Raw genomic sequence first — 20,202 nt, forward strand, 5'->3', positions numbered from 1 at the left:
GACGATGCTCCGGTTCTGTGTGGAGCCTGTACATTTATAGTCGAGCATTCACTCGAGGGGGGGGGGGGGCAAAGTCCTCTAGCCGCACTTCAGCGGTGTACAGTAGAGGCCTGAGCTCTGTATATGCGAGCATGCTGGCTGCAAGCTGGGGAATTTCCTGTGGAGGGTTACGGGGAAGGCGATTGGCTAGCGAGGCTAGGGGCTCGTCCAACGGAGACGCACGATTGGTCGCGAGCAACTCTGGTATGACGCTTTTAGTCCAGGCCTCTCTGCCCTTCCCCCTCTCTTCGTCTCACTCCTTCATCTCTCTCTTTTTTCACTCCCTACCTCTACTCACCTCACATTCCATCCCTCCAGTGAACTTTTTTTTTTTTTTTTTTTTCCAGAAACCCAGATCAAGCACCAAAGCACAAAGCGATCCTTTGAGTCTAAAAATATAACTCGGGTGTAGGAAAGCCTAACCGAGGACAAAGACAGGCCCAGAGGAGAAAAAAAAAATACATAAAGCTTTAAAAGTAGACGCAGCGAAAGTAAAGAACACGAGTCTTGCGTTTCTCCACCCCCCCCCCGAGACAAATATCGCAGGCATGTGAGCAGAACATGGAAAATACTTAATCCTGTGAACACCACACCTCCTTCGCTGAGTCGTATGAGAGCCAAAGCAACGTTCATGCCAAACTCTGCCAAACCAGGCACAAGATGAGCATCCGCACCCGAGAGCTAAGAACGAAAGCTCGTAAAGACGAACCAAGACGCAGAGAAAAGTCATGTGTTTCATAGTTCATCATGCTGATAATACAATAAAACAATGATAAGCCTTTCTTCTGGAAAATATCACTGTTAGAGGCAGACTTTACTGTAGCTCCACTCAGCCTCAGTGGAAGTTCCAACAGTGTTGAATCACCTTCTTCGTAAAACCGCTACGTCACTGCATGGACGTGCGTCCACAAACAACCCGACTCGTCCTCCTCTAAACTAAATTCGAACAACCGAAGTGCGAGCGGATCGCCGGCCGAAGGCGCGTAAACAAAGCAGCACGGGCCTCACCCAGGCCCTGGATGGGGTGGTGCTCCACCAGCGTCCAGGCGTTGTCATCCAGGCAGTGGCTCTTGTAGACCAGGAGCTGGCAGACGTCCCTGGCCGTCATGTCCGCCGGGATCTCCACCACCTTTCCAGCCCCATCCTCGCTCCACACCTTCACTATCTGCGGACACACAACAAGGGAAGGGCCACAATGCGAACGTGAGGACAAAGCAAAAGGCGTCTTGTGACGTGGCCCGGTTTGATTCTGGCAGTTCCATTAAGGAGCAAATAAAAAATAAACAAATACAAGGTAACTACAACAGATTTGAGCCCACATTTACCTCCATAACCAGGTGCCTTGATGCTTTTGCCCCCAAAATTGTCCTGTTCAACGTTATAACGTCGAACCAACGCAAAGACAACGTCCAGAAAACCTCGGATAACGCGTGCTCTCGGCTCAACCTCGTTTCCTCCGCGGCGCAACCGAACTTACTCGCACGCGCATCCTCGAACACGTCCGTAAACCCTGAGCCACGAGGACCCGCTGTCGGTCACACACGGGAGCATCTACATGCTGCAAAAGTCGGCAAGGCAAAAAAATAAAAAATAAAAACCCCGAAATGCAAAGCCCGCGCTTTCGGACAGTTGGATCGCAAAACGAACATGGTGCGTTTCTTTACACATGTTGCATTTTGTCCTTAAAATGTCACGGGTGGCAGCAGCAAGCGGGCACAGTTCAAAGCGGGAGTACCTCCCATTGTTGCGCCATTTTGAGCCATTTCAGCCAAGTGCCCAAAGCAGCGTGTAAACTGTGTGTAATGTGGCCTTTTGAGTGTGTTTCTGCACAGACAACCGCACACGAGCCGCTCCACGCCACCGCACGAGCGGAGTCGCGCGCACAGACGAATACACAAACACGTTAATACGGACAAACCAACGCGGGCAAGTGCCTCAAGCCCCAACGCACAACATACGCTATTTTTACGCGTGCGTTTGGGCGTGTATTCTCTCACACCCACAAATACAACATAGTCTGTCCTCAACGTGGGATCCTGCCTCCCTGCGAAAGCGCCAGCGACTCAACTGCGACGCCGGACGAGACGCGGAGCCGGTGGCGGGCGAGGACGCCCGCGCGGGGAAGTCACGGCGCAGCCAAAACCTGGGAAAAACTCGGGAGGAGAAGGCGAGCGACGGCGGCCCGTGATGACATGAAGGCGCAGCGATGCGAGGGGGGGTGGGGGGTGAGGAGGGGGGGCGTCACACAGCTCCCTGCACGGCCACAGGACTCCTTCCTCTCCTCCAACACGCCCCCGTCAGGGAAAGGAGTCAACGCATGACGCATGAGTTTTTCTTAGGGAAAAGTTTCACAAATGCCAGGAGGGGATCGCCGCCGCTGCAGAGTGGACAACGCGAAAGCGCGGCGCCGTGCGCGGACCGCGCGGCAGACGCCCCCCCCCCCCCCCCCCGATAAGAAACAAACACAGCAGTGTCTTACCTCCACAGCCTGAAAGAGGCAACAGTCTGGAGAGCAGGATGGCATTTTCACACTGAGACGCTCTCCAGTGACACAGTGAGACGGGGAACGAGTGAGCGGGGAGGAGGAGGGAGGGGAGAAAGTCAGGGAGAGCGAGAGCGAGAGAGAGAGAGAGAGAGAGGAAGGGAGGGAGGGAGGGACAGATTGGCAGGGAGAATGCGAGAAGGAAGAGGGGAGAGGAGGGAGGAAGTGACAGAGGACGGACGAGAGCGAGGGAGAGACAGCCTGCCCCTTCTTCTCGTGCTGGGCAGCATAAAGGCTGAGCTGCGAGGAGTGGTAGGAGCCGCGCTCCTCTCCTCCTCCTCCTCCTCCTCCTCCTCCTCTCACTGGATTAACCCAGTGTGGAATTTTTAAAACGGTGAGCTGCTACCTGTCACGTACTCCAAACTCTTATCTTCGGGGCTCCGTTCAAACCCCCCCCCTTTTCAACGCCCGCACCCATAGAACACTGTCAGCTCCCGCTCACCGAAGCCGCTGCAGCAGAAGTAAGTGTTTCTGCCCAACGCTCGAATCCACACACACACACACACACACACACACACTTTATTCCTATGCATCCACTGACATTTTCTCTGAGCTGCCTGACGGTTTCAATTTCTGCCCCCTTCTCCCCTCCCTCCCTCCTCCTCCTCCTCTTCCTCAGCTGTATGTGAAATACTATACAAAAGTGTTAGGACCAGAGCAACATGTGTAACGCACACCGAGGGGTTGGAGGCGTGCGAGTAGGGCGCTTGGATGTCTCAATAAGAAATAAAAACGAGGGGGTGATTTGATCCGAAGCTGGATGGATCACGTGTTGGGCATTTGGGCCTTAGTAAGGGGGTCAAGGGAGGGGTAAGGAGGGGTAAGAATAAGGGGAGGGGGAGGTGGTTGCTCAGCAAATCTGGCCAACCTCGGGAGAGGTAGAGAGAGAGAGAGAGAGAGAGACCTATGGAAGAATGTTAGCAACGCACAACTGAGTCATAATCAGGCTCATGTGTGCAGGCCAGGCCCCCAGCTGGACCCTGATATGTGCATCAGAAGCACGAGCACACACACACACACACACACACACACACACACACACACACACACACACACACACACACACACACACACACACACACACACACACACACACACACACATTGTGAAAAGAGGAAGACAAAAAGTAAACTATGACAACCAGCTCCAGCAGGTTTTTCATTTTACTGCCCAACTTTTCCCTTCGGGGGCAGTTGTGCAGCCTTCAGGGAACATCCAGGTCTAATGTAGTAATAGTAAAATAATAATATACTGTAATAATATATGAATATACTGTTTGATCTACTTCCTGTCTCATCTATGTGGTTTTTGGGTAGTTTATCTATCTATTTATCTGTCTTGAGGTTTATCTTTACATGATGCATTTTAACTCACCTTGGCCTGCTACTCTACCCCGAGCTGCCAGCAGCACTGGGTGAGGGGTGGAAATGTACAGCAGGGATATTAGTCTTCTATGCTACTTACACACACACACACACACACACACACACACGCGAGGACTTGGAGCCGCAGCATATTAGATTTAAGGGTCACGGACAGCATCCGTATAAACAAAGACACACACACACAGGCACTGTGTGTAGTGGGGGGCAAAGGTCAAACACAGTAATCTGCACCAGGGGTCAGGCCCACTTGACCAAGAGGTTTATAGGCCCCTAAACCTATCAGGCTATATGCGCGCACACACACACACACACACACACACACACACACACACACACACACACACACACACACACACACACACACACACACACACACACACACACACACACACACACACACACACACACACACACACACACACACACACACACACACACACAATGAGGGAGCTGGATGTTTTAAGACAGAGCAGAGCCCTGCAATAGTATCATGACCCCTGCAGGTTATAAAAGCTATGTTGATTCATCGGGGGGTCAGGGCAGAGATACCATTCACTACAATGCAACACCTCAATGCTCTCACTGCTAAGACTCAGAACACGGCTACAGCAGAATGAGAACGCTACTCAACAAATACACAAATCTGTTTTATATTTGATTGTCCTGGTTACGTGATGCATGATTGTACAAAGGACCAATAGTTAAAACCATTTTCCTCAATGGACAGCTTCACTCATTCTCGACTCTCTTCCTATGGTGTCATTTAGAACTCATGCATGAAATAAGTTACACTGCCACGTCCAAGTAGAACAGGTGACATCATCTTTCGTTTCTGATGATGTCATGTGGAGAAGTCCTGCAGGGGAGGGTCGACAAAGACCGCAGCTTCAGTCGTAGGAGCGACCGCACATCAACATGTCATCAACATTCACACTCGTATAAGAAGAGGATGGAAACAAGTAAACAATCTACTAAGTCAAAACCAAACTCTGTTGAATATCTAGATTCCCAGGCTGCGTTGACGTTATCCTACAGATAATAGACGACCAGCTGCTTCAAAATCCCATAATTATAGCGGCTTGTTTCTCTAGCGTCAGCGTTCGGCTGGTCGCTGGTGATGTCCCACCCTGCATCACTTGTCTTTCATGTCCGTGAGTGGTCGGGTTTCAGGCCAGACAGAGATGATTAGCTCTGCAGACAGGCCAAACTCAATTTTACCTCGCTGGTGCGCCAGAGCATAACCTCACAGAGTGGCTCGCGTGTCCACAGTCCAATACTGACATGACACTGACCCCCCCCCCCCCCCCCCCCCCCACACACACACACACACACACACACTTTAGATGATCTGTAACTCAGGAATTAAGAAAATCATGTGGATGTTGTTGAGACTAAGCCAAACAAGCTGAACTTTGACCTAGATAAAAAAAAATTGGGAGACCTGCAAAAAAATGTGCACATCAGCCTTTGTCTAATTCATTTGTACAGAATGCAACTATAGAAAAACTAAATCTACTGTAGCATCAAGTTGAAGGTAATGACCCAAAATGCTCAGACAACACATTCAGCCATGTGTTTGTCAAGCAACTGTATGGGAGATTACAAAGTTGCATCGCTGCACTGTCATGGCATGTGCAAAATTGACTGCTCGGCCGTAGCTGAAACACTCTGGAAATATTCATACCACACACACACACACACACACACACACACACACACACACACACACACACACACACACACACACACACACACACACACACACACACACACACACGCTACTCGGACGTTCACATCATGGAATCACACCTTGTTAAATTACAAATTTAGAGTAAAGCATTTAATCATTGGAGCTTACGTAACCATGTCATTATAAAAATATGCCACACACACACACACACACGATGTGACTGCAGCGGGTCAGCAGACCATTGCGTGCAGAAGTAGATCAACTGATCACAGACTGGGGGGGGGGGGTCCTAAACAGAGAGTGTGTGACTCCAAGCATTCACTACTGCATACACTCACTGGCCACTTTATTAGGTACAGTGTGTGCTGGGATCAGACTGTGTGAATTATATTATATTAGAATATGAGGCACTGCAGGATGACTCCACCACCCGAGGAGCTAAATGTCAACTAGAGCCCTTTTTCAGATGCTGACTGACAACACAACACCCTCTGAGGTCTGTCATCTGTGCGTCCACGCCTCTTTATCCTATAACATGTTACATCTAATAGGAGTAATTGTGAAAGGCTTGAATTAGCTAGATGCTAATGCCAGCTGCTATTTGTTAGCGCTGCTAAAATTGTAGTTCTAGAAGAGAAACAGCCGATAACCTGATAATGACACTAGATAAAACATCAGAAAAGCACATCATCCAAGTTCTCAAGAGTCAGAAAAGCCTCTGCAACATTTCACGTTAGTTCATCCAACTAGTGAGACACCACTTAGATTTTCGCTAAAAATTAAAAACATCCACGATTCCTGTTTATCCAGAACTTCTGTAAAATGTCACAAGGCCACATATTGCAGTAATCCTAGTATCGGGCGAATAACAAACGATGAGAAACTGAATTTTTCACAACCTCCTCTTCTTTTGCCTGCTTCCAGCGGGGTCAGGGGTCGCGCCGAGCTAAAGAACAGCGCACCCAGAGCTGGAAGTGGATCAGCATCTTGCTCAAAGCTGCTTCAGCAGGATGGACGCCCTCCAACACAGGGGGCTTGAACCTGACTCCGCTGGCTGAGAGGCCGCGATTTTAACCACTGGGGCTCCGCGCCGGCCCTGATCTCCGTAATGCCGCGTCTCAGGCCGCAAATAAAAACAGGAGTTGCATTACAGCCACCATCCCGATGCCAAAGCAAACCCATTTGCCCGGCGACGACAGACAGGACCTGACCAAATCCTTGTGAAAGCCCGGTTACATGACTGACGCGTATGGTGTAACAGTGCCACACCGTGCGTGGGAACCGGCTCCTGCTGGCGTTCAGCTTCAACTACAGCCGGGACAGCGAGCTAGCCTCATGTTAGCATCCACCAGAGTCCATTTAGACAGAGCGGAGACCAATCGGACCAAGATGCAGCATCATGTTATCTAGTTCCTGCACGGTAGCCTGTTCATTGCACCCCGAGGACAAATCCATTTGTGTTGCGAGGCAGCAAACGGCCCGAGAAACATGTCACGCACACACTCCGTTTTACTGGCTCACATTCTAAGCTGCACATCCCTTTGAGAAAGACGGAGGCTTAGCGAGGAATGTTCAACTTCCAACTGTGCAGCTGGAGGGAGAAAGATCCCCCGATAAACCCCGAGCCAATGCAAATAAGAGGCAGCTATGTCTGCAGAGGCCGTCTGAGAGTCTGGTCTGCACCGCTCCCTCCCATCGGCCGAGCTTCACATGCAGTACGACATCACATGACACAGCACACAAGTCCCTGAAATCAGAGGGCTCCATGATCCACTAAAGGTGTGCGAGGCTGCATGAGACAATGCAAACCTGCTCACGATGACAAGGTAGACACTGAGATAATGAATTGCTTTGATATGTGTTGGTATAAATAATACCAACACATATCAAACATCACATTTAGTTCCATATCTACATCTAATCAATGATTCTCTGACATAAACCTCTCAACGGGTTGGTGCTCTGTGCACCTGCGGGTTTTTTATTACTCAAGACACGTCAAGCAGCTGTTACGAGCTATTCCAGGTATGATTTATGCTTTTGAAGAGCTGCATCATGGGTAAAGCCCAGGGCTTAATCCAGGAGTAGTCATTTGAACGCATCGCCCTACCTGCCAATTGTTCAGACGTTATTGACTTCACAGCTTAAAGTCTGTGTCTGATATAAAGAAGTAAATACCAGGAAAGCAGACCATAACCACCCAAGTCATTAATGCATATATATACATAAATGCCTCCATGCTGTATAAACCCATCCAGGTACATTTCTTTTACTGCATGTGTGCGTCTACTTTGCTACATCTGTTTTTGTTGATCTCCATCACCTCCAGTCAGACATTCATCAGTCTTCCAGCCAACTCCTCTCCTTCTACAGCCAAAGGATTTCGTTGCTGACGCTTATGAACATGATGGAATGTTGGAAGCTATTTTTCCATGTGCCTTCTCCTCCTTCCAGCATTTAATCACGATGGAAGAATACTACCATCTGCCCGTCGTTGCTGCAGAAGGGAGTTTTGAGGAGTTGCAGCGAAACGCTTGCTAGCGGGAGAGCTAAATGCTACAAGGCCCTGAGTCACATGTGAACGAAGAGAGGTGACCCGTCAATACGGATACAAAACCTTTGCAAAGCAGCTTTTAGGGAAAACCCAAACACATGAAGGTGAGCAGTTTGCATGAAATCAAGTTCTGGCTGATGCAACGCCTCGTCAACTCACACAAAAAGCTCTTTGTATAAAGTGCAAACTTTCTCTCTGACTCAAGACCTTGTGAGATGATGTCAGCAAATTGCAAAAAAAAATGCTTTGCCTTTTTTGTGTGAATTGAATATAATAATAATAACAATAATAATAATAATAATAATACCACCACCAACAACGGCTCCCATGTGTACATGTAGAGATACAGAGAAAAAGGAACAAAGAAAGAGAGACAGACAGAGAAACAGAGAGAGAGAGAGAGAGAGAGCGACAGAGAGAGAGAGAGAGAGAGAGAGAGAGACAGAGCATCTAAAATAACTTTTATTGTTCGGGGTGGGCATCCTGAAAATATCTTTGAGAATGGCGAAACATTCCTGAGACAGGACGCGGGAAGGAAGGGCAAGGCTGTGACACACACTCTCTCATATACACAGTGACGCTAAGGAGTCACAGTTGAAGCGTGTGAACAGGAAATGGGCGCTTGTCTTGCTGGAGTTGGCAGACGGACTCAAAAGGCTCCGTGAGATCCGACCTGCAGACGTTCCCAGCCCTGCTGCGGAAGCCTGCGCTCTGCCTGCAGCATCCTGCAGATACCGCTCACCTCCTTCCACGGCAAAACATGCGTGTGATGCATGAGCACGCATGTGATTGATAACGCCTCCAGCATCACACACACACTCAGAGCCCAGGGTGAGTTGTTGTGTAATGGAAGGAAGGGGCCGTCTACAGCCAAAGTCAACACATGTTGTTCTGACCTGAACATAACAGGCCGGTCAGCTGCTCTCAAACACACACACACACACACACACACACACACACACACACACACACACACACACACACACACACACACACACACACACACACACACACACACACACACACACACACACACACACACACACACCCTCTTGTGATGGTGGTCAAATAAAGGACAACAAATACCTCAACAAGTTCAGTATGTTTCTCAATGTTTCTCAGACACGATCGCTCTGATCAGCAACAACTTATTTGTGTCACCATCTTACTGCCCTGGCCAGTCAGGTGTGTGATGTCAGTGTGTGTGTGTGTGTGTGTACGTACCGTACGTACATGGTTGTCCGAGGTCTGGATGGGGCTGAGAACAGGGGAGCCGGCCGGGCTGCAGAGCTCAGGGAACGGGTTGGGGATGGCTGGCAACGAGGCCGGACGCAGCTGGTGCTCCTCCTGCAGGCACCTGCAGGGGGAGACACAGTCATTCACCTCACTGTTCCAGCCAAGCCATGAAGAACCAGCATCCCAGTATCAGAGGACTGACCCGTGATCAAAACAACACTCCCAGAGTTCCACTTGTAAAAGCAAAACTCTAGTTCCAAAGCTTCTCATAAAGATGTGGTGAGTTCCAGTAAGATCTCCACTTTAACATGAGCCAAAGTGATTTACTTAATTAAATGTATTCAAAAGCTAAAATTCACAATGCATGAACCAGTAAACCAGCAAACTGCATCTCATCATAATCATTTATATTTTCCTGCTGGGTTTCAAAATAAAGTTCTGCAGATCATGACTTGATGCTGGTGAGAAAAGAGGCAGTTCAGCAGCTCAGTCTCTTTAGACATTTGTTTTACCTTTTGCAGCCGTCAAGAACGGCGCCACTAAAAAAGGCCAAACGGACACGCTAAGCAGGTGGCGGGGGACTCGGGCCTACCTCACGGCCTGGATGTGCATTGGCTGCGAGTGGCGCAGCCTCTCCCTGCAGGGGGACGCGGGGGGCAGGGGCGGGGTGTGATGCCGCTGGCCCTGGCCGTGCACATGGTGGTGCTGGTGGTGCTGGTGGTGCTGGTGGTGCTGGTGGGCAGGATGCACGAGGCCATTGTTCAGGAGCAGCGCCGTGTCCGTCTCCATGGACGAGTTCATGTCATTCACCAGCTGCTCCAGGTCCACATCATCATCTGTGAACAGAGGCGGACTGACATCAGACGGCCACTAGGCGTCGCCTCGGCGACAACCTCTGTCTGACGGATGGCTCCTTTTTAATGATCAAGCGCCAGCTGATAGTTTATAAATCGCCAAACTGGGCACGGCGAGACCCTTCTGTCGCTCAGCGTTGTCTCAACGCGAGCCCGGCGTCGTTTGACATTGTCAACACATTGCGGGCTCGAAGACAGAGACGCACAGAACGCACAGCCTTGTTTTGAAGCTTCACGCCGCCTCGTGTTGGATTTCACATCGGCCTGGAGCCCGTCCAGCGCCTGTGTCGCTCGCTGGCTCGCCATTGGTCGGATTATGCGAAACCTGTCATTCGAGGGCTTGAGATGTCTATCAAGGCCTGGAAGCTGGGACAAACAGGCGCATGCAAAGCAAACACGCAGGCAAACCAAATCTGGGTGAGAAAGGCGGTCAGTGAGTCAGAGCTGGGACCTTCACTCACTACTAATTAACCTGGACCACTGGCTTCTATCACTGCTGTGCTTTCTGTGCCTGATGCCGTTTTGGGGCCTTTCAAGTTTCGTTTTTTTGGCCCTTTGGGGATTAATGAAGTGACAGTTGAACGCAGTAATGTCATCTCTTAACAAGCACAGCTGCTGGAGGGAGGCTGGTGGGCTGACTCCAAGTCACCGCTGTGCTATGGTAATAAAAAGCAGAGCACTAAAAGTCCCCACAAGTGCAGGGTGTCCTGATGTATTTCCGTACGCGTATCCAAAGCCCTTTAGTCCTGCGCGCGTCCCACCCCGACACCACATTCGGGATTCCTGAAATTCCTGCAGGAAGAAATTACAGCACTCGGGGAACATTCGCCAGCCTGTCCGCGGCACATGAAGCCGGAGCGGGGCACCGCGTCGCACACAAACACACCCGCCCCGAGGAGCCCGGGACACCATGTACGCTTCTGCCGGGCTGACGGGCATCTGCGTGTAATTACACAGGAGGAATAAAAGAAGGCGGCAGTGTGTTGTGGCGCACGTGTAAACGCATACGTCGAGCCTGATCTCCAATCACAGGTCACAGGTGGGACATAGGATGTTGTATGAAAAGGGCAGGTGGGGGCTTCTGTCTGTCAAACACCACTTTAATCCAAAGTAAAATATCCTCAACTACTGACTTGCTGATAAGTTTTACATAAATATGTAGCTGAGAGCAGCCTCCATCCTTGGCGTTCCTCCCCCTCCTCCTCCTCCCCCCGCTGGCTTGGCCCGCGCTGCACTGCTGGCTTCAGCCTGAAGACGCCAGAGGACATATCGCATGAAAGCGTCCTCTCCTCCCTCTCCTGGAATGCAGATGAACTGCTGAAGCCGCCTAACGAGCGTCTGATGACACGACCCGCCGCGCGCCCGCGGCCGGCTCATTCCTGCAGAGAGCCCAGAATACGCCGAGACCAGTGCACTCTGTCCCTGGCGGCGGCAGCAGCCTGCAATCATCGATCTCTGATAGCGGCCTGGAGATCGGCACCGACGGCGGGCGGTGCTTCTCCAAGGGCAGAGTGCAAAGGGGACACAAAATGAACAGGGAGGATTTGTAATGTAGTGGATGATATGTGTTGTATGGAGTAGAACTAATATGGGATGATTACCTGCTCTTGTCTGACTTTTAATTAAGGATGTACTGAAGGGAAACAAGACCTAAAAGCTCCTTAAGTCTAAGCATGAATCCGCCATTAAGACAGGTCCTCAGATAAGCAAACAGGCCTCAGGTAACCTGAGCCTGGCTCCATCTAAATATACTACACATCCATCAGTGAGGCTGATGAGGCACAATGAAACATTAGCTGCCGGACGCTGACTGCAACGTTTTCACCCAGAGGGGTCGTTGTCGATCACAATCAGATGGTTTTTACAAAACCTTGGGAAAATGACTGAGCAATTAAGGCATTTTACACATCTCTATGCAATTATGTTGGAGATTCAGGCTCATTCTGCTCATTTCTCTTTTCCTGTTAGTGTCATCAGTGTGTGGTTTGGTCCACTACCATCCAAGTGATTTATGACTTACTTTGTCCTTAGACTGACTCATCAACTTGTACTCCCGTTAGTGGATTTACATTTTCCATAGTTGCCATGGTTACTGTCGCAAAAGATGCTCGGAACGGGTTCTGTTGATTTAATGGATTCCTTTTATACACAGGTACGCTACATATGCTATGCACGCAGCTGAGCGGGTTGATACAGTAACAGCTCCATTTGTTGTCACCTGTGCATTAGCAGCAGCTATAGTTAATAGATAGCAACAGATGTCTCTAAGCTTTACTACTTATGTGCATTTAAAAAACACCATACTCTGCCAAACCAGGCCAAGGCATTTAATGCATGTGCTTACTCTAAACTGTCTTGGACCGTATTGGGTGCAACGGCAGTATCAATGTGCATACGTTGTGCTATTTCATTCCCTGCCCCACAAACCTATGGCCTACTTACTATAAACGTCTCTGCCGGGCACCGGGTCACCTACAGGCCTGTATAAACGCCCCACGCTCACAAAAGCCAGATTTACAGTGCGCTCACACAAACACAACCACCGCACCTCAGCAGAGCAGACGAGCCACTAAAAGGCACCGAGGAATGTGGAATTCACATCATCGCCTCCGCTCAGCTTGGCCACTTTCCAAAAGGATTCCCATGATATTCCACTAAAGTGTTTCTGGGACTATACAACGAGGAGGATTCTGCTTGTGTTCAGAGCACAACTCAATAAAGGGGGTCTCTACTATATAGGCTGCAAACAAGGCTGGAAAAATACAGAAGATCTAAATACGGTGAAAGTAAATATTTCATTTTAACAGCAAAAGAGATTGAGGGTTAATAGGAACTTCAAACTTGAATTTTCACATTTAGGAGAGGGGCGTTACCATGGTGATGTGGCAGGTTTTGATTGGACGAACACCGAAAGCCAGGTACAATCAGCTCTTCGGGCCTGTGAGAGGAAGTGCTGTCCATGCTTTCCTGTTTAAAAGAGGAGATAGGAGAAGACTACGATTACTAAGATTAATTATGTGGTGAAATTAAGCAGCAGATTTAAGATGTCCAATACTTCACTGAAGATGTGACAACATGTTATTTTTGCAGATTTCAGAGAGGAACGGCGAGCTTCAAGTTTAGACACATGCGACCCTGTGACCTCTTTATTGTTTTTTTAAGTTTATCTCTCTCTCTCTCCCTCCCTCCTACACACACACACACACACACACACACACACACACACACACACACACACAGATTGATTTTGCTTTCCAAAGCAAACAAACAGATGCATCTGCTGCATCTGCCGCTTCATGAGCAGAAACATACTTGCGCTGCACAACAACACGTCTGGCGATAAACACACGATCTCATCGCATATTGTCTAATTCGAAGCAGCCTAGAGGCCAGAAATGTGCAGACGAGAAGGGGGGGGTGCAAACAATGTTTCAATCTTCCCTTTTCCAGGAAAAACGAGGACGCGGAAGCATTGCTTCCAGGAACTGCTTGTGTGCATATGCACATACACACACTCGCAGCTCCCCTCTGTGATTCGAAAACATCCATAAATGCCCGGGGTAAGATTTATAGCTCTGAGAAGCTGCAGCCAAACGCTTTCCAAGGAAGGCAACTTGGCTGCGGAGCCTGTGGGCTGACAGAGAAAGCCTGCGGGCTTCAGCTACAGCTGACTCGCCGTGATACACCGGTCCACATCCAGAACCCCCTTCACCAGCACCAGCACGTCTGCAACAAAAGTCACCTCCCGTTCTTCCTAAACTCGGCTTCCTAGACCATTATGCATCCTTTATTTTTCTTAATTAATTCTCAATTATATACAAACTTGAACCAAGACAAACCAGATGCCACATGTCTATTAGTGAGCACAGAAGGACCGGCAGGTGGATTCCGTCAGACAGCGCCAGCTGCAACGCCTCACCTTTACGTTACATCCAAGAGTATTTGCCAATTAATTAAGCTACTTTCTAAACGTTGGTCTTGTCAGACCGTGGAGAAAAATGATACGAAAAAAATATTTACTATATCTCCTCTCACTTCTTAGCACATACTGTACAGTATGCGTTTGTTTTGATACTGTGTGAAGGACAGTGACCTAGTTCTACTAACGATATCAGTAGCAGCAGTGTTAATATACAGCTACGAGTAACCCCCCCCCCCCCCCCCCCCTTCCTCAGCACCCGCTTCAACTGCTACACTGTCCATAAAAGCCTCATTGTGAGCTTCACATAATGCACATTCTCCAACTGTGTAGTCTGACACATAAACACAGAGCACAGATGCTGCCTCAGCACTTAGCAAGGGAGCCAAACGTGAAAGTCACGGTTGATTCTATAAACTAGGCTTCATAGTAGATGTATCTTCCAGATGTGGAATGTTTGTCCAATGTATAATAGTGGCAAACATCATTCCTCATAATACCAGTCGTATGGGAATAAAAGCTACAGTAGATGAGGAAGGTCTTTGTATTTGTCACTGCTGTAAGTGGTTAATTATTTATGGCCCAAAGCAATGAATCAGTGCACAACTGCTAATAATCTGTTAAAGACATACATGTTCCTCACAGCACAACGACATCATCATTATCAATACATGGTTATGTAATTCAACTCAAAAAACAATATATGTCTAGCCTCCTGATTAATTAAAAATCCACCCACTCACCATCCATTGGCTGGAATATGTCTGACTAGAATAGGATTCATTTATCTATAGAGCCAAGCAAATAGCATGGCAGCGGAGTCATTTTATCACAATCTTCAACAGTGGTGACGTCATCCTTCTTGTTCATCTCTTCTGGTGGATGCTTGCATTGATTTCCTCTCCTGCGGTGATGATTTTGAAAACACATCTGCTCTGAAACAGTCCTCAAAGCCAAAGAGTCTTTTCCCACCACTGGCATTAACACCAGGGCACTTCCCCATCGCCAAAGCCGGCGCTTCCTCGAAAGCACCAGCCTTTGGTCATTGCTGCCCGGAGGTGCTGACCCGTCACCTCTAAAAGCATAAAGAAACGAAGCGTGGACTGCGCTGTCAGACAGAATAGACCCGTCCAGACACACGCTGGATCCTCAGGGGAGAGGATCTGTCAAACACTTCATTCCTCACGCTCCCCTGACTGGTTCGAGTCGTAACTCAGCGGCGCTCGTCGACGCCGGACCGTGGTTTTCTCGGAGCTTGGCGCACGCTATTGGAAATGCACACTCATGCATACTGAGATGGAGGGGAAACGGGAGACGGAAAGTGAGAGTCGCTAGCAGCTGAGGCATCTCTTGGAACGCGTCCAAAGTTCTCACTAAGATATACAGATGCAGACACACACACACACACACACACACACACACACACACACACACACACACACAGACACAGACACAGACACACACACACACACACACACACACACACACACACACACACACACACACACACACACACACACACACACACACACACACACACACACACACACACACACACACACACAGATCTGGAACGCTGCCCACATTCCCAAACAGGCCCACAGTTATGTATAGCGTTATGTAACTATGTAGAGCTTTTTATCTACACACACTAAATTATACACATTCCCCACATAAAGACTCCATGGGGTGTGTGTGTGTGTGTGTGTGTGTGTGCTATGCTGCGTCATTTCAACCAGCAGGCTTTATATAATACACACACAGCCATGCTGTAACCCACTTCTCTCCATCGAACTATCAGACTCTGTCTTTACTCCACTAGATGCAGGGTGGAGGAATGTTGTTTTCTATGGGGATTCAATTCACTATTCACTGCAGTCTTACTGGTGCAAAACCCTTTCCTGGAAGCTAACATGGACCAATCCAACTTAATGTCAGCTCAACAGGGGCTCAGCGGTCCCACGGTTGGGGTTAGCAGGGGGCTGCATTTTTGTAACGCCGCTAAGAGGAATAAGGCAGCTGAGGCTACGTCACCTCCGTCGTCCCATCGGGCCCAGTGAGACGTCACACCATCAATCCCATGCTTTCAGGCCTGTCACACAACAAAGCCCACAGCTTGTTATTGTTGTTTGTTTAGCACTCTATTTATAGACCTCCACGACGCTCTTTAGCCAAATTCTTTAGGTTACTGGAGGCTCAGAGAGGAGGAAAATCCAAGCTGAGGAACAAAGGGCTCATTCTGCAGGAGCTGGACAGAGGAAGTGGGTCTGTTGTGCTGCTCAGAGATGCCATATTTCACTAAACCCGACTGGGAGTCTTTCCACCATCGAGACACATGATGATGCACACAGGAAGCTTTGTGGAACCGCGCTTTTGAGGAGTGTCCTCTAACCACACACTTTACTGGCCCGTGACCCAAAACCTAAAGGCCCTCTATCAGCTGGAGGACAAACCTGGAGTTAAACACAGACAGATGAGACGCTGATATTACCTGATAGTTGGAGTGATGTAAGAAGTAGTCAGGGCATCCTGCTAAGGCCATGATTTCCTCCAGTGTTCCCTCAGTAGGCAGCGACTCCCATGAGCCTCAACGGCACTCTGCAAACAAGTGCAGGAGAAAGATACAGTTGCTGAATAACCTGAATAATGAAGAAAAGATGGGAAGAGTCAAATGTTAAAAATAATGAAATAACATTGAACATTTAACATCTCAGCTGAGCGCTGTAATTTGTGCCGCACGCACGCGGGAACTTTTGGAAAGTCCGCATCGGCGCGGTTTGCCCGTAGGGGAAAAAAGGGACTACACCCACTCCCTGCCGAAAGGGAAAAACAAAAGCTGCATGTGCGCGAGCGGCGGCGCACGCGTAGATGGACATGTGCAGCGCAAATCCAATGTAAACACAGCGACACACAAGTCAGTTCCCAAACAAAGCCTGGGGCTTAAGACTAACTAGGAAAAGCGTCCGCGAGGCCGCAACGCATGACCGTTCACCACCTGCGGACTGATGGGGAAGGAAAAGGGGGGGGGGGGGGGGGTCGAGCAACTTGAAATAGGAGTCGGCCGTTTGCAACTGCATCGTGCAGCATTATCTGCTGTGAGTAAGCAGAGTGGAGACGCGTGCTTGGAAGGAGGCTGCGATCGCATCCTGTTCATCTTACTCAGATATTCGGTTACATTCACTGACATTACCTCAAGCTGCATTTGCGGCAACGCCGCTGCTCCCGTTAAACGTAGCGATAACGAGGCGAGGCCGCAGGTGACGCAGCTTTTAGCGACACCCACGCTGGACCCTGAACGCCTCCCTCTTTGACCATCTTGGTTTCTCCTCACTTGCTCTCTCAGAGCGACTCTATTGTATAGGACATTATATAACACATATCAGATGGTTCAAACAATATCTCCTCCTCCTCGGCTCTTCTTCACCCCACTAATTACTGTCTCAACTGGGGCTCTGCTATCTTTAGGTCACTCCGCGTACGGAGACTGTGTGTCTAAATGTGTGCAGCTTCTCCGTTGCAGATAATTGCACTCTCTTTCTTCCTTTTTTTTTGAGCATTTTTTCTATTTCGCATGTTCCTGCACAGGCTCATGTGTTCGCTCACACCAATCAAAGCGCTGGCCAAAAGGCCAAGCGCAGCTGATTGCATGTGCAGCTAATAAGCCTGAAAGCGAAGCCAAAGCTCCAAGTGCTTGACATTTGCTGACATTTGTGCTTCCTCCTGCAGAGAACAGGAGCAATTCAGCCTCACTGGTCACACAGGGAGAACTGGAGAATTAAAAAGGGAGCAACTTAAACTGTGTCCAACATCTTTCCAAGAACAAGCCGACTGCTGGGTTTGATATTTACACTGTCATCAGGACAGAACTTGATACATTCTCCATCTGCACCTGTAGCTCACACTCAGTGAGACATTCCCTTAAGATACTGGATCCCAAAGCGACTTTAGGCGTCTTTCTACCTCCCAGCCTGCATTAAGTCACAGCTAATGGAGCTTTACGACAGACCATGGACACATATGCACATATCCGCACTCAGCCAGCTTATCCTCATGGTGCTGCAGCTTCTAGGTTTCCATAACTCCCTCACAAAGTTGGCATCGGTGGAATAAGGAGGGAGGAGATGAAACAGCCACCGCAGGGGCCTCCTGACACTGATGGAGCATCTAGACCGGCTGCTGAGATGAAGGCTTATGGCTTTTTTTTTTTTTTTTTTCTCCAAGGACTGAAACTCCCTCCACCACCACCAGCAGCGACTGCAGTGATGTAGCACACAAATCTTCATCTAAAAGCACGTCCAGCAGCTACATTACAGGAAGCATGGCCCAACTTTACAAACGCAACACGTACAGCGCGTTTGTATCCAATTCCATTTGTAAAATATAAATAAACATAATAAGACAGACTTTGAAGCGACTTGTACAACAACGGTGGAGTTAATCTCGTGCCAAACACACACCAAAGTGCTTACTGTTGTCAAAGAGCAGGACGCAGCTCAGGAATCAGTGTCCAGGACGCGCGACGGAGCCGGAGCCGGCGCGCTTCGACCGTCCTCGTCTGGGTCTCCACACAAACTGCTCCCCCCCCCCGAAAAAGAGAACTCCGTCCGCTTCTCCGTGCTGTCTTCACCTTGCCAGCGCCGCCACCACCCTCCTCCTCCTCCTCCTCCTCCTCCTCTGCGAAGCGCTCTCCTCGCACACGTACGCACACATAAACCGCACTCACACTCGCAGTCATTCAAACACACGCACACATGCGCTGGTCTCACCCTGCACTTTCCAACCAGCTGACTCTTCTCACTCCGTACACACACACACACACGCACACGCACACACATACACGCGCATACACGCTCTCTCCAAAGGGAACCTCCTCTCCCCGCTCCGCCCTGCTCGCAACAGCACGCTGCAAAAAATGAGCCCCTTTTTTACAAGTTCGTGTTCGTAATCACGATCGAATAAATATAAAAATAACATATTTTACCCATTAATCGTCCCCTTCTTGTAAATGTAGCTCCACGTCAATTTATTTTAGACAAGTTTCCCTTTTTTAAAAGCCCTGCTTAATTGGGTGTTGACACTTTTTGCAGTGTACGCAGCCTCTGACTCGGAGCGGGCCTCCGCTCCGCGAGTTGAAGTGACACAGTCATTAGTGTCAAACCATCCATCTGGTGTCACAGCTGCAGGTTTACAGTGTGTACCTGCTCCGCAGCCTGTAGCATGTAGCCCTCATGTCGAATCTAATCACACACACCCACACCAGCGGCCTATAGGCGCATCGCAGCCGCGGCACAGGGGGTAAAAATAACACTATGATAACTTCCTATCGCACCACTTGATACTGAAAGACACTAAAACACACTGTCACCACAAAACAGAGTTGGGTGATATGAAATGACTTGATTGTTTGACTTTGGTGATGTTAGAGCAGCTTTTTCCCACAGACCTGCTAACGTGACTGAATTCCCTGACATTTTCCGTTTTGAAACCTTCATATATACTTGTTCTATTTATTTTTTCATTCAACGCACCGTACTAAGCTGTGGCACTACCAAGGATGAATAAGCAAACAGACCAACCGTGGGTCCCCTGGTAGCCTTCACACAGTTCATACAGAGTTCAGCTTCTCATTGAAAATACAAAAATGCAAATGTTAACATCAAAGACAGACAGAAAATGTGGACCAAATGACATAAAATGGCCCAGAGAAGATGCAAAGTAACACAAAAGAGACTCCAGTCCAGCCTCACAGCTCTAACACCATGAACACAAGCTTCTTCTAATGTAGTTCCACTTCTTTAACAGGCCATAAATTGTTTGTATGGTGTTAGATCATCCTTGACCCCCCCCCCCCCCCCCCTTTCACCAATCCATCAACCCGTGGGCATTCACAAACCCAGGCTGCACCCACACGCACACACGTCAACCCCAGCCCTCACCTTATCTGCTTGCAGACCTGCGGCGAACACGTCGGGGTCGACGGCAG

General features: G+C 49.1%; 1 protein-coding gene across 6 annotated transcripts in view; it reads right to left on the bottom strand.

The window, feature by feature from the left end:
* Positions 1-19,997, bottom strand: part of grb10a (growth factor receptor-bound protein 10a) — a 26,936-nt gene extending 6,939 nt beyond the window's left edge. Inside the window, exons 1-6 of one of the 6 annotated variants that reach the window (XM_029166739.3) lie at positions 18,677-19,997; positions 16,711-16,817; positions 13,174-13,267; positions 10,039-10,282; positions 9,435-9,567; positions 1,048-1,204 (exon numbers count right to left, since the gene is read on the bottom strand). In XM_029166739.3, the coding sequence (XP_029022572.1) occupies positions 1,048-1,204; positions 9,435-9,567; positions 10,039-10,282; positions 13,174-13,267; positions 16,711-16,761 (679 nt within the window). In that variant the 5' untranslated portion in view covers positions 16,762-16,817; positions 18,677-19,997. Of the gene's footprint in view, positions 1-1,047; positions 1,205-1,364; positions 2,254-2,518; positions 2,983-9,434; positions 9,568-10,038; positions 10,283-13,173; positions 13,268-16,710; positions 16,818-18,676 lie in introns of those variants that run through there. The other 5 variants (XM_029166741.3, XM_029166738.3, XM_029166742.1 and 2 more) reach the window with 5 other exon arrangements.
* Between the last annotated feature and the right edge of the window lie 205 nt (positions 19,998-20,202).

This window comes from Betta splendens, chromosome 11 (genome assembly GCF_900634795.4).
Source record: "Betta splendens chromosome 11, fBetSpl5.4, whole genome shotgun sequence".
Classification (NCBI taxonomy): Eukaryota; Metazoa; Chordata; class Actinopteri; order Anabantiformes; family Osphronemidae; genus Betta; species Betta splendens.